Below are 14922 nucleotides of genomic sequence, written 5' to 3'. Positions count from 1 at the left end.
GTGAGGGGGAGAGTTCTCCAGAAAGGGATGGGTGAGGCTGACTTGGGATGGTGGGGTTTTAATTCAGGCTCTGCTTGGTGGCTGGAACAAGGTGCTGAACCTTGTTCACCTTGGCTCAACCCAGGGGAGAGAGGTGAGCTAAACCTGAGTCAGCAGGGACACCTAAGCCTTAACTCAGTGACTCCTGCCAGGCTGGGAATGCAGATGTGCACGCTCCAAGACACAAACACACATGGCCAGAGCCTGGCTGCCTCACTCTGCTGTAATTCCTGCTGAAATGAGTGGGAGTTTTGATTTAATCACAAATATTTCAGGCTTGCTCAACGACTCCTGCTAGCTTGGTGTAGATGGAGTCTGAGTTAAGCAGCTCTTCAGCCAGATGACAATCATCACTGAGTGCTCAGGATGGGCTTTACATCCCCGGAGGGGCAGCATGACAAGCCAATTCTAGTGTCAACAGCACCCCAGAGGGACACAGCAAACATCCACTCCTGTGAAGTCAACAGGAATTAGGGATGTGCTGCCACCCTTGGAATCTGGGCTCTATCACCAGCCAGCCTGGAGGGAGCTGGATGTTTTCAAAAGCACAGAGTCACTCCCACCTTGGAGGGAGGGAACCAGATGACATCGTTTCCTGCCCTGCTTCCTCTGACTTCCAAGGAGGAGAATTTTGGATCAAATGCTTCCCAGCTCTGGGCAGAGCACAGCTGAGCTCAGCTGCACTGAGGGACAGCAGGGAGAGGCTTTTCTGCTCCTCAGCTGGGGCAGCCACGTGTCCTGGGGCAGCTTTCAGCTGTGCTGGGGGAGAGCAGAGCTCTGCCCACATCAACCAGCCAGGGGAATACACAGCTCCCACTTTACAGCTCCTGCTCCACAAAGGATGAGCTTGGAAGCAGCCAGACACGGCTTGGCTAGCTTGATATCCAGATTACTGAAGGCAGGAGCAGCCTTCCTTTGGAGCCAGCACAACTTTAGGGGTGCTCCACAGATGAGCCCCAAGTGTCATATCAGCATCTGCTCCCACTCTCCTGGTGCAAGCCAAAAAACACAATAAATTTAAAAAAATAAATAAATAAAATGCAGGGATGGGTGACTGGAAAGCTCAGTGCAAGTGTTCACTCACAAATTCAGGAAGCAAAAGACCCCACACAAATCCTGTGAGGAATTGCTGTCCAAGTTAAGCATTTTCCCCCCAAAAAATGATTTATATTCCCACTGAAACGCCTCTGGATGCTGCTTGTCTGAAGTGAGGGGAGGAAGGAGAGCAGGAGCATGAGGGGCACGTGTGGCTGGATGATCTCACCCCCCCAGCTCCCAGCTGCCACATCTGGCAGGCAGCAAAGCCCCAGGAACGTGGAGGAACAAAAAGAACTGCTTGTACAGAACAGATGGGCTCCACAAACCAGGAATGCCACGGTGAGGTGTCCAGCCCAGAGCCACTGAACCACTGGGAAGGAAGAATGCAATGGGAACCAAGCCTCAAAGGCAAAGTTTCAAGGCTCTTTCTTACCCTTGAGGTTTATTTCAAAGACTTGGAGGGATTGGGGTGCTCCCCCCTAGAGAAATCAATGGGGAAATATGAAGGTTTAGTCTATTAAAAGCAGTGGGCTGAGACTTGAGCATTATCTTCCCTTTCTGTGCCTTCAGCAAAGCATTTAATCCCTTGGTGTAAAAAAAAAAATCCACCTTTGGTGAAAGTTTCATCAAAATAACAAATATTACAGGAATGGAAGTGATGCAAGTGCCCAAGACAATGTCAGGATTTGGGCATACATTAAAAAATCCTGCTGATTCACTGCAAGTCTGATAAAACAAGGACCAAGAGAGAAACCCAAGAGATTGGATCTAGAAAAGTCAGTGGCAGAATCTTGCCAACACAACCCCAAATTCAGGAGTCTTTAATCACTCAAAACTCGACTGGAAGTGAGGGGAAATTAGAAAAACTTCAGGGTTTAGCTCCCTAAAAACCCACATCATCAATCAGAACGTGGCATTCTGCAGGGATTCCATTTTGAAGTGTTCCTGAGCAGCAGCTGAACCGAGGAACTGGTGATTCAGGTAAACCTGTGCTTCAGGTTGAACATTCCCTACAGCTCCCAGAGCAGGATTCCAGTCTGGAATGTGCCCAGTCCCACCAGCTGCCTCCACTCTCAGTGTTTATGGTGGGCTCTGTGGCTCAAACACATCTCACCTCATTTTAGGCACCTGATGGGTGATCAGAGCCTTCAGAGATTATCTCCAATAATTAACAGAAAGGGAGGAGCTTTTTCCAGGTTAATCCCTGGAAGTGTCTCAGCCTCTTCCCTCACCCCTTGCAGCAGCAACATTCACAGTCAGGATGAAATCCTGTTTCCAGCCACATTCACCCCAGCAGGAAGCACTTGATGGCAGTGTGAAGATGTTATAAACTGGGGGGGGAAATGCAAAGGCAGGGAAGTCCTCACCTCCTCAGGTCTGCTCAGCACGTGCCCTTCAGGGCCTGTGATTCCCAGTTCCAGGATCCTTTGCTGCTCCTAAAGCAGAGAGGGGGAAAAAAAAGAGCAGGAAAGAGATTTAAGGCAGCAGCAATTTTTCTTGCAGCACACACAGCTGTTGGGAAGGGGTACAAGTGAGCTCCTCAGCATCTGTGCTGGGTGAGAATCACATCAGGGCCCTGCAAACAGAGTCCTGTCCAACTTCCCTTGCTGACAAGAACCAGAGCTCCCAAAGCCCTTGCTGATTTGTTCACAGGAGGTCAAGGAAACCTTTTATCTGGATTTGCTTCGCACTGGGTTCACAGCCCCTCGACTTTCAGTTCTCATTTGCGTCTATAAAACCATCTCTGAGAGGTGGCAAAATGATCTCTCAGGAAAAAATCATCCTGCAACTGCAGACAACTGAGCTCAGAGACTCAGGTGGGCTCTTTGCTAGTCAGACAACACAGAAATCCTCTGCATGCCTGAAACACAGCATATAAAATGAGCTGCAGGTCAGGTTAAATCCAAATAATTATTGACATTTCTTTGCTGCTGTCTGGAGGATGAACAGACCCCAAACATCAGCATCCCAGGTACTGTGTGAAGCTTTATGCCTTCCCACTCCTCTTATTTACTGCAGAGCTTTTTATTTATTGCACACAGTGACAGTCACACCCAGTTTTTTACTTTTAGTGAAAAAGGCAGAGATGTCCCACATCACCACAAACCAAAAGCAAGAGGCTTAAAGACTCAGGTGGGCTCTTTTCTACACAGACAACACAGAAATCCTCTGCATGCCTGAAACACAGTGTATAAAATGAGCTGCAGATCGGGTTAAATCCAAATAATTATTACCATTTCTTCTTTGCTGCTGTTTGGAGGATGAACAGACCCCAAACATCAGCACCCCAGGTACTGGTGTGAAGCTTTATCCCTTCCCACTCCACTTATTTACTGCACACAGTGAGAGTCACACCCAGTTTTTTACTTTTAGGAAAAAAGGCAGAGATGTCCCACATCACCACGAACCAAAAGCTGCCACAAGAACCTCCTTTCTCAGTGGCAAAGGGTACAAAATGTGCTGTCCAGCTCTGCTCCCAGCCCTGCCACGCTTTTACCAGTCGAGGTGACTCCCTTTTGCAAAGAAGGAATGGGAATTTCAAGCCCTCCCAGCATTTGGGAGGGAATAATGCCCAGAACAAACAGGCCATACCTCGGCAATGATGTCACCGTTCTCGGCGTGCACTTGGGCTGTCGCGCCAATATCCCGGATCACACTCAGGACCTCGTAGATCTGGGAGACAGGGAACACACGTTATCCCAGTGGGAACACTCCCACAGGAAAGGCTGGGCCCCAGGCTGCTCCAGCAAACAGGGCTTTGCAGATTTGAAGGGAAGGGGGAGCGTTAAGAAGTGGAAGACGCGGTTTGCCGGACACGACCCGTCTTCCTGCCTGTCACTTCATTCCCTGATTTGTACAGCTGGATGTTACTGATGTGGCAGAGAAGGGCTGTTCAATGGGTTTGGAATATTTACCACGCTGGAGGAAGAAATGACAACAGCAAAAGAGCCCAGAGCTGGAGTGATTTTAAAGAACTCCCAGAGTTGTAGCTGTTTCGTGCCTTCATTTTCTGGGGCCTGGCATGAAGAACACCCCTTACATTTGAGGGCTGGGTGCAGTTACTCCATGAAAATCCAATGTCTGGAGGTAGGAGCAGTGTGATTTCCCACTCCAGCAACCACTTGGAGAGGGCTGAGGTCGAGTGACCCACAACTGGCGCCGTCAATGGGCCCTCATTAAAATGTTTCCAGAGTCATCAGAGATAACTGTGACACTCCGGCACCTCCTACACTGCTCCAAACAACTCCCGGGCATTCCTCTCCTCCCACAGCTTTAGGAATATCAGCTGCCCCTCCTGACAGTCCAGATGTGCCCAAATGTGCCCACAGGACCAGCAAACAGGAGGGGAATTCCTTTTTAAGGTCCCAGCAATTCCAACAGCAGGAAGCATCTCAGGACCCGGCTGGGTTTCAGCTCATAAACAGATTAATTAACCCAGAGGTCTCACTGTCCTGCTCTGGGCAGAGGCATAAAGCAGCAATTCATAAAACTGCCACTGCTTCCACCCCAAGGGAGCTGGAATAAAACCTCAGACTTCTCAAAATGAGGGGTTTGCTGTTGCTTTCCCCAGCCAAGCCTTTCAGGGTTCGTTGCTGGTTGGCTTTCATTTTTAATTAAAAATATAATCTCCCAACCAGAGCTCTGGGTCCTGTTGCAAACCTCAGGTTCTGTTACACACACATAAAGACTGGAGCCAGAAGAGAATGTCAGGTCCAAGTATATCGAATTTAAACACTTTTATGTGCCTGCAGTGACAGAAGCATTGAACAGCAAGCCTTCCTACCTGAGAGTCACTGAGCTGGAAGCGATCTTTGAAAGCCATGTACACCAAGAAGGAGTTCACACCTGGGAGAAGAGAGAGCACAGGTAATGCTAAAAAACACAGCCCCTCCAGCAGCCCCCCAGCAAGCAGCAGTGGGACAAATAAATGACTTTAATCTGCTGGGAAATGTGCACAGAGGTGTGTGCAGCCAGGTCACAGCACCCAGCCATGGGGGATGTGTTAACACCAGGGTGAGCCCATGTCCCAGCCATGGGGACAACTAAACCTCAGAAATGAGAATATTCCTGTGGATTCAGCACTGCAGGAGGAAAAACACAACCCAAACACATCACACACAAAAGCAGAGGCTGGGCCTGGCTGATCCCTCTCTCCCTCCAGGAGGGCAGTGGGAAAGCTGGGGGTGATGTGTTTGTGCTGCCCCAGACACAGGGAGTGCTCCTGAGTCAACTTTACCCCTCCTGCCTCCAGAACCAGTAAAAACTCTGACCCAGCACATGTGGAGAGTACTCACTAGGATGTGAAATGCTGGGTTTTTAAACTACAAACAGGATGGAAAATTCCTCCAGCCCACGGGTGAAACACTGAGGAAATTAAAGAGGGGGAGAACCTCTGAGGTCATTTTACTCTGCTTTTCACTTTTAGCAGCCAGACTTGGATTGTTCCTTCTGGGCCTGAACTTCCCTTGTTCATAACAGTTTAAAAGGCTGCAATTATCAGCTCCCTGCACTAATGAGCTCCAAGGGCCTGCACTGGACACAGAATCACCCCTGGAAAATCAATCCCTGCCCTGCAATACCAACTGCCCAGACCTTCACAAGGAGCCAGAATGAGCCTGAAACCCCTTTCTCGGGGTATAAGAGTAAAATCCTTCACATAAAAAAAATAAAACAAGGAGGGGAAAGGCTTCCCTGAACTTACCATGATCTTTAACCAGAGCTTCCATCTCCTCCTGGACACCTTTATGCCACTCAGTGATATCCACGTGCAGGGAGTAGTCACAGCAAGATTTGCTGTCTGCCCATTCTCTCCACTGGTCAAATGCTGTCAGCAAACTGGTCCCTGGCTCGGGAACCACGTGGTCAACTGGGAAAGACAACCAAAGCACTGGTAAATGGCTGGCACAGAAGCTTCCCTGGGTACCTGAGATGCTCATGCTGTGCAGAGGTTGGCATGAAAACAAGACATCCACCCCCTTCCCCTTAAAACGTTTGAGTTTGAGATTTCTGACTGGTTTGAGGTTTCTGACAGGAGATGCAGCCAGGAAAATTCTGGAGCAGCAGCTGAAGGGGAGAGTTGTTACTACAGCCTCTTTAGTGCAAATGGTGCTGCACAACCCCACCAGGAGCACCTTCCAGGAAGGAAAATCCCAACTTGGAACTTGGAAATTGGACCAGAAAGAGCTGCAAACAACTGTCTCGTGTTGATGTCATGAAACTTAGACCAGTTTGAATCACCTGGAACAATAGAAAAATGTCTCTTGTTCACTTTTTTAGGACTTTGGATACTGTTTTCAATGACCTGGGGTGCCCAGAGCTTATTAAAGCTCATGCTTATCAAGTTCCTGTGATTTCTTTCCCATTCCCAGATCTTTAGAAAAAGCAACTTTTGGTTGTTTATTTAAGGTTGTGATTTTTGTTAGTGTGTTTTGTTTTGGAAGGAGCAGGACCAACAGTTTGTCCTGGTTGGAGAGGCATCTTCTGGAAGCAACAAAGGTCCTGCTGCCTCTGCATCTGCTCAGTTTGCTCCTCACTCCAGCCCAACACCTCAGGTCCAGCAGCAACAGGGCTCAGAGGCAGAGCAGCCCCAAAGGGTGACACCAGAGACTTGGATCTGAAGGTTTAGTGTTCCTGGTTTTCATCTGAGCACGTGGGATCTCTAAAATCTCCTCCAGACACGGTGAAACAAAACAAGCAAGTCAGCATCTCCAATCCTGAACTGCTGCTGGGAGAGCAGGAAAAGCCTGTGGGACTTTGGGGGGTCACTGCTGGGGAGGAGGAGAGGACCTGGCCTGATTCTACATCAAAACACACACCAAAAAAAAAATAAAAGAATGCTTCAATTATCAGCAGAGAAACTCGAGGGGGTTATTTTTAACTTCGTGGTGAGTATCAGGGCTGCCATCAGCTCAGCAGCTCTAAATCACAGCTGGGGGAAGAGACACAGCCCTGGGTCCTACTGGCTCTCAGTGGAGAACAAAGCTCTGCTTCACCCCCACACAGACACAACAGCCAAGATTTACTGGTTTTGTGCTGCCTTAGGAACTGGATTTACACCAGGAGCTCTCACCCTGCTGCAAAACCAGCACAACCCTCCTGAACAGCCACGAGCTCCAGTGTCGTGAGGACACCTCTGATGTCTGAGCTCTGCAAACACTGTGGAAAGCCAAGAGACGACCCAAAATCATCCCTTCTCTCTCTGCCCACCCCCTCCTCCTTTTGCAAAGGAGACTGTGTGACAGGTCAGGATATTTCTGCCTTCCCAAAAGGTCTGTGTTGGCCCTGGAAGCAGCACCCCAGCCAAGGGAAGGACACGATGTGCACATATTTGCTGAGGTACTGGCAGTGCAGCTGCAGCTTTGATCAGCTCAGGGCTTCAGGAGTGGCTGGTGGTCTCTGTCCACTCCCTGCCCAGCAGAGAAATCCATGCTATGACTGAAAGCTTTGACATTTGCCTGTTGTCTGGCAACACATCAAGGATGTGCTTTTTGGCCACCATTGGGAAAAGCAACCCAAATATAACCAGACAATCAACTGACCTGTTCTTTAAAAAATCATCCAATTCCTGTTCCATGATCTCCTCCTCCCCAGTGGTCAGAAACCTTCTGTTAACTTCCAGACTGAACTGTTTCTTGGCCACTACAAAGCCCCTTGTCACTCTGCCAAAGTTAATCTTTAGCTTAAGTAGAACGAACAACAAGGAGAAAAATAACATTCCCTTTGCTTTACCAGTGGGATACAGAGAACCCCCAGGTCTGCACAAATGGCCTTAACACAAGCACTGTCTTCCAAAAAAAAAAAAGCCCATTTCATCTCTAGCACATCACAGCCATAAATCCATCCCTACTCAAGGCAAAAGAGCTCTGTCAGCCCCAAGATGATGGATGGCTCGTGGGCATTGGGAAATCCTGCCTGAAGGCACCAAGGGGTTAACACAGAGCCTTCACAGCCCAGCACAGAGTCCCTAGGAAGACTTTGGGGCCCCCAGGAATGACTCTGGAGTCTCCAGGAACGACTCTGGTGTCTGGGATCAGAGCTTTATCACCATCTCAATTCATGCACAGCCCAACTATGACTAATGGGAGGTTGTGGAGGGAGTGGGAAGAGGGGTAAGGGAGCTCTATCAGATCTCTGACAAAGTCAGACCACAGCTGGTTGCAATAAGGGGAAGGGATGGAGGTGGTGGTGGTGCACATGTGCAGCTCCAGGGCTCAGGAGTACCTCAGATGGAAGCTGTGCTGCAGGCACATCTCACAGCAGCTCCCCTGAGCTCCCTGACAGCCAAACCACCCATCAGCCCCATCAACACACAGCACACTTTGTCCCCACAGCAGTTGTCTGCCAGGCAAGTATTAGTGATCAACCACTGCCCCACATCCACGGGGAAGAAGAGAGCAAGGAGGAGGCCTGGCTGTGCCAAGGGGAGACAACAAAACCTGGGATTAAACCAGTCCAGAGCAGAGCAGAGCATGGGACAGTCACAGGGACATCCCTGGAGAAGGGTCCAAGTGCTGGAGGTCAGGCTGGACCTGGCAGGATGGATGCTGTGCTCCTACAGGGGAGGAGGCACAAACAGCAGGGAAGACGTGGAGAAGGTGGATGTAATCCCAAGTTTGAGGTAATTCAGACACAAATGCCAAAGTCTCCTCGATTTTTCCATCCCTTGTTACAATGGAAGGGACCAACCACCTCACAAGATCATGGCCCACATCCCAACACGGGAGGGTTGGGGTTTTTGGGAGACCAAATCAGTGAGAAAGAGCCTAAACCCTGGAAAGGAGAGGAACCAGGGTTGGTTCTTCTCCTGCTGTTGAAAGAACCGAGCACTGCAACTGCTCCTGCCTGCTGGTGTGGGCAGGGATGGCTCAGGGAGAGCCCTCCCAGTGCTCAGGCACAGCTGGAGAGCCAGCAGGAAAACAAAACAGCTTTTTCTTGGAGGCTTGGGAGCAGCAGAGAGCAGCAGATGAAAGCTCCATCCCGCCGCGTTCCCACAGCCCCAGGCTCCCAGGAAGACCCTTGGGGATGGATCTGCCACAGGAGCAGGGACACGAGGCCTCCTGAGCCACGGGAACACGCAGGGAATCTGCCCAGGGAGACTTCCCAGGAGGGAAAGGCAGAGCTGGGCTGACCCTGCTGAGCTGCCTCTCCCAGGGGATCCCATCTCACCACCCCTTCTTCCCTCCCTTCCCCTCAAAGCAGGGATGTGGGATCCCATCTCACCACCCCACCTTCCCCTTGGAAAGCAGGGATGTGGGATCCCATCTCACCACCCCATCTTCCCTCCCTTCCCCTCAGACAGCAGGGATGTGGGATCCCATCTCACCACCCCATCCTCCCTCCCTTCCCCTCAGACAGCAGGGATGTGGGATCCCATCTCACCATCTCATCTTCCCTCCCTTCCCCTCAGAAAGCAGGGATGTGGGATCCCATCTCACCACCCCAATCTTCCCTCCCTTCCCCTTGGAAATCAGGGATGTGGGATCCCATCTCACCACCCCATCTTCCCTCCCTTCCCCTTGGAAATCAGGGATGTGGGATCCCATCTCACCACCCCACCTTCCCCTCAGAAAGCAGGGATGTGGGATCCCATCTCACCACCCCACCTTCCTTCCCCTCGGAAAGCAGGGATGTGGGATCCCTGGAGCAGCCTCTCACACCCTGGGAGAGGCTCACACACAAGCTGTGGTCACCCCTTTGTCCTCCCTGATCACCTCCTGCTGCCCAGCCCTGATGTTTTCTCTTCCAGCTCAATTTTTAAACTCCAAGCCAGCTCCAAAATCAGAAAAAAAACCCAAAGAATTTAAAATTAAAAAAAAATAGAGAGAGAGAGAAAAGGAAGTATCACTTCATCATTAGGAGATATTTAAGTGATTCCAAGATTTAGCCTTTCTTTTAGTCATTCTCCACACTTGAAGCCCATGAAAAAAAAAAAAAAAAGCACACAGGACATCAAAGGCTTCCAGTATAAAATGGCCTGTAAACCTGGAGGGACTGGGACTGAGAAAACCTTTTGTGAAGGTGAAACCTTCAAAGGAGGAACAAAATCGTCTGTGGGCTTTGGAGTGGCTCCCTGAATCAGAGTGAAATTCAGGCCCAATCCTGCATTTCTCTTTATTTAACTTCCACTCTCAGTAAGTCATATGGCAAAGCCAAGGGTAGTGGTTTCTCAGCTATGGGCAGGAAACATCCTGTACGTTTATTTTTTAAACTTCTGAGCTGAAAAATCTCAAAAAACATGGCTCAGGAGCAAACCAACCTGTTACATCAGCAAAGGAACTGCTTTAAAATAACAATAACAACAAGGGGGGTTAGATATTACAAATAATCTCTTTTTTTTTTCCCTTGGTAAAATCCTGACAGGATTCCAAAGTGACTGGGAATTAGGGGAATGGATTTAAGGGGAGTGCACCAAGTATGGGGGAAATAAAGTGAATTGGGGGGATGGATTTAAAGGGAGTGCTCCAAGTGTGGGGGAAATAAAGTGAATTAGGGGGAATGTATTTAAAGGGAGTGCTCCAAGTGTGGGGGAAATAAAGTGAATTAGGGGGAATGGATTTAAAGGGAGTGCTCCAAGTGTGGGGGAAATAAAGTGAATTAGGGGGATGGATTTAAAGAGAGTGTTTTAAGTAGGGGGAAAATAAAGAAATACAGTTTTAACATAAGAATAGAAAATCTAAGTGGGGTAGGGAAGTGATGGCATCACTTTATAAAGTGCATTTCCTAATCATATATTAGCATATTACTATCATATATTAACATATAACCTGTATTAGATTCTACATAATCCCATTTACAGACACACAAGTAATTAAGAAGCTCAGATCACTCCTACTTGTTTACAGAATTTATAGAATCATAGAATATCTCAATTTGGAAGGGACCCACACAGATATCAAATCCAATCCCTGACTCCACAAAGAGCAGCCTAAAATTTGGACCATGGCAAGCTTGGCTTTAAACATCTCTTTGTCTTTATTCAGATTTAAAACCACCCCGTGTGTTCCACTCCAAAGGGTGCCAAGCTCAGCTTTACAAAATGTGGCCTCCCATCTTGGCCCCCTTTCCCAAACTGGGATCCACTGGTCCTTCCAAGCTTTTTCCTGGAGCAGGGAGATCTCCAGAGGTGGGTACCAGGGATCCAGCACAGAAGGCTGGGGAATTAACTCCCGGCCTGCAGGATGCTCTGAGAGCAAAGCCAGGAGAAAAATCCCACATAATCTCTTTCTGGCACTTGGAATCTCTCAAAAAAAAAAAGAAAAAAAAATGCCTTTATAGTTTTGACCCCTTGCTAAGCTCAGGAGAAATTATGGCTTCAGTGAGAGAGCTGAAGGCAGCTCTTTTTGCCTCTCCTTGCAAACAAAACTCCACTTTTTGGATGGATGTGCTCATGGGTGGGGATTAATGGCTTTTATAGCTTCCTGGTATTGTGGCATGTGCATTTTTTTCCCCTCTTTTTTTGCATCCTGCCTCATTGGAGCAGGCCTTGGCTTGCAAACAGCCCCTTCCTGCAGCTTCTATTAATAGCCCTTGCTTCCAGCTTTCCCCTGGAATGGGTTTTTTTTTTCAACTGGTCTAATTAAGTGTCATCCAAAGCATGCATGAGATTTTTCTTGGGCTTCAGCTAATGAACACCACCAGGAAGGAGAAAAACTACTTGATGTGGACAATATAAACCTGAATTAGGGTCAGATGTTACCAAAATTGTGTATGCAATAAAACCATGTGCTCAGGGCTCCAGTTGCTATTCTAAACTGCAGTTTTACTCATTATTTCCTGCTCCTACAAGCATTAAATGTGCCCTATTGTTTAAGAGGAGTTTATAAGGTGAAAATCCTTCAACATTGAAGCTTAACTGTTAGCAGGCAGATTTCCCCTACCCAAAACTTGAAATAGCAGCTTGATCACTATAAACACATCTGCCTGTTTAATACCACTTAATCCCCACAGCAACTGCATGTGATGAAATCTGGTGAATTTATTGAGTTGTACTTTCTGTCACAAGGCATTTTATGGAGAGGCTGTAATTAAACTCAGCCCTGGTAATTGCACAGCTCCCTAACTCCCAAGTCTGGAGCTGTTGTGGGGCTGTGGCTGCAGAGTTCTCCTGGCACTGGGGTGAACTGGGAAAGCAAGTGGAATAAAATCAATATACAGGAACTGGCAGTCAGGCCCTTGACTCACCCAAGGAGCTTCATAGAAGATTTATCCCATAATCACAAACCTTACTTCAACCAGAGACTTCCAATTCTCAGCTGGAAAAACACCACAATCCCTTCTGGTTTTACCTGGGTATCAAGACCCTTTTATGTGTCAAGAAACTGAGCTACCAAAAGCTGCCCTGTCCAATAACAAAAGCTGTTTCCAAGTCAAACCTCCCAGCAACAAAAATTCTGATTTAAGGATTGAAACCCAACCTCCAGCTGAGCACAGGAAGAGACCTCAGCATCCATTCAGGATAGAAGGAGACCTCAGCACTTCTTCTGAGCTCAAAAAATCCCAAATTAAGGAACCAAGAAGAGTCTCACACCTCCCATGCTCCGATTTCATCCCAATTCCTCCTCTCAGACACACTCCAGGTCCTGCTTTTGATCCATGGCAAGGGAGGACAGCAACAAGATCCCTTTGAAGGCAACTGTTCCGTGTACCTGGTGCACCTGAACTGCTGCACTTGAAGGTGATTAGAAGCCAAATACAGGATGTTTTTGAACACTCTGGCTCCAGCAATCAGGATTCAGCTCGGCCCATTTGTGGGGATTTATTCCCACATTATTTCACTGTGGGGTTTTTTTCCTCCCTCAAGAAAAGATACCAGAATAAAGAGATTATTCTGAAGAGTAACAGCCCGGCACAGAGCAGCACTTCCAGTGCTAATCCAGCTACCCAAGGGCTGTTCTCCTGCACGAGCCTGCCAAACTAAGAGAAAAAGCAGCTTAAATGACATCACACGTTGTTTTCTGTCAGCTTAGGCCCAGTTTACTGGACTCAATGCACAGAAATCAGAAGCTGGAGCAGGCTCAGAAGAATCAGACTTATCTGTGCTGCCCTGATTACATCCTCAGCCTGCAATGCTGTTCCCTTATTCCCTCCCTGATGTTATCCAGATATTTCACTTGTCCTTTTTGCTGATTGCCTCCAAAATACAGTTAATAAGTGAAGGCCAGCTGGACACAAACACAAAGAGCAATAACTAATAACCCTCTCCAGCAGCTGGAATGATGATGTATTAAGGTCAGATCAAAAAAAAAAAAAGGCTCCATCTCTTCCCAGTACAGGTTTATGGCACATCCAAGCTGTGCTTGTACCTCAGGAGGTCTCCATGGCAGAGGAGGAGGAGGAGAGCCAAGTTCAAAGGAGATATTTAAGTGATTCCAAGATTTATCCTTTCTTTTAGTCATACTCCACACTTGAAGCCCATGAAAAAAAAGAAAAAAAGAAAAAAAGCACACAGGACATCAAAGGCTTCCATATAAAATGGTCTGTAAACCTGGAGGGACTGGGATTGAGAAAAACCTTTTGTTTGTAGCCAGGGATTTCAAGTGAAGACAAAACACAGCCAGAGCAGCACATCCAAGGGGCAAGAGCTGGATCAGGACCAACGGGACAAAGGATCACGTGTCCCTCTCAGGTCAGTGGAGATGGATCCTGCCCGTCAGGCTTTTTCCACTACCCAGGGAGCTGGAATTTGCATCATTATCGTCAAGTTTTGGCTTCTTCAGCTTCATTTCGTGGCCCACAGCTGTCTCAGGAGAGTTGTCTCCTGCAGCAAAAGCTGCAGGATGGCAGTTTTCACAATGGAAATCTGTCGTGGTCCTGAGAGAGCTTCGTGTTTTCAGGATTAGAAAAATAAATTTTTTCCCCCCCTCAAAATAAATGTGAAGAGTTCTGATTCTAAATTATCACTTTTGATTTTTTTTTTAATAGAGCTTGTGAGGGGAAAAGGGGGTGGGGAGGGAAAATTCAGCTTGGTGCACCTGTCCTTTCCCTCTGTGTGTTTGCCACAAAAAAAAACATCTCCCTCGGCTGGACAAGGCCCAGACAATTCCCCTCCTCGTGGTTGTGATGAAGGGACACCCTGTTGGGAGTCAGAGCTCAATGTCACTGCTCGTGGGGACTCCTGGGCTGGGATGGGATGTGGAGGGGCAGCAGGACCTGTTTTCTAACAGAGGTTCTGCAGGACAGAGATGAGGCAGCACATTCACCCTCCCCACACACAGCAATTTTCTGAATATCTGCTGCTCCTCCCTCAGCTTTCTAAGGCTGATATTGCCTGTAAGTGAGCTCTGTAATCACTGACCTGTAGGAGGTCCTAACTAGATTATCCTCAGTTTAAACAGACACTCCTGGACAGCCCCCAACTGCTGAACTTGCCTCTCCAGGTCTGACACAGCCCAGCCTGGCCTGGGGTCTTCCCAGATCCACCTTTGGGGCACAAACTGGAGAGGATGGGCAGGATGGGCATCCCCTGCCCTGCCAGCCCAGAGCCAGACACTCAGCCTGGGGCTCTTCCTACCCCAGACCTCCAGGACAAACTGGTTTGGGAAACTCCCACAGACAGGAGCTGACTTTTAGTTGATTTTTTTTTTTTTTTCATTTTAAGCTGCACTAAGCTTTGAGAGCCAGCTGCTGCATTCTGCACCTCGGCTTCATTTCCTGTCTCAAACATGATACTGGAAGGAAATTCCTCCCTGGGAGGGTGGGGAGGGGCTGGGATGGAATTCCCAGAGCAGCTGTGGCTGCCCCTGGATCCCTGGAAGTGTCCAAGGCCAGGTTGGAGCAACCTGGGCTGGTGGAAGGTGTCCCTGCCCATGGCAGGGGGTGGGATGAGATGAGTTTTAAGGTCCCTTC

At 48.4% G+C, this 14922-nt stretch overlaps 1 protein-coding gene across 3 annotated transcripts in view; it reads right to left on the bottom strand.

The window, feature by feature from the left end:
- Nucleotides 1-14922, bottom strand: part of DPYSL2 (dihydropyrimidinase like 2) — a 57866-nt gene that overhangs the window by 17830 nt on the left and 25114 nt on the right. For all 3 annotated transcript variants that reach the window (XM_051811839.1, XM_051811838.1, XM_051811840.1), the window contains 4 exons: nucleotides 5780-5944; nucleotides 4862-4923; nucleotides 3670-3750; nucleotides 2445-2513 (listed from right to left, as the gene is read on the bottom strand). In XM_051811839.1, coding sequence (XP_051667799.1) covers nucleotides 2445-2513; nucleotides 3670-3750; nucleotides 4862-4923; nucleotides 5780-5944 — 377 coding nt within the window. The remainder of the gene's footprint in view (nucleotides 1-2444; nucleotides 2514-3669; nucleotides 3751-4861; nucleotides 4924-5779; nucleotides 5945-14922) is intronic.

The sequence above is a fragment of the Manacus candei genome, unplaced genomic scaffold, assembly GCF_025592945.1.
Source record: "Manacus candei isolate 608988 ecotype Guabito, Panama unplaced genomic scaffold, ASM2559294v1 h1tg000084l, whole genome shotgun sequence".
NCBI classification, from domain to species: Eukaryota; Metazoa; Chordata; class Aves; order Passeriformes; family Pipridae; genus Manacus; species Manacus candei.
This window is presented reverse-complemented; position numbering and strand designations above follow the sequence as displayed.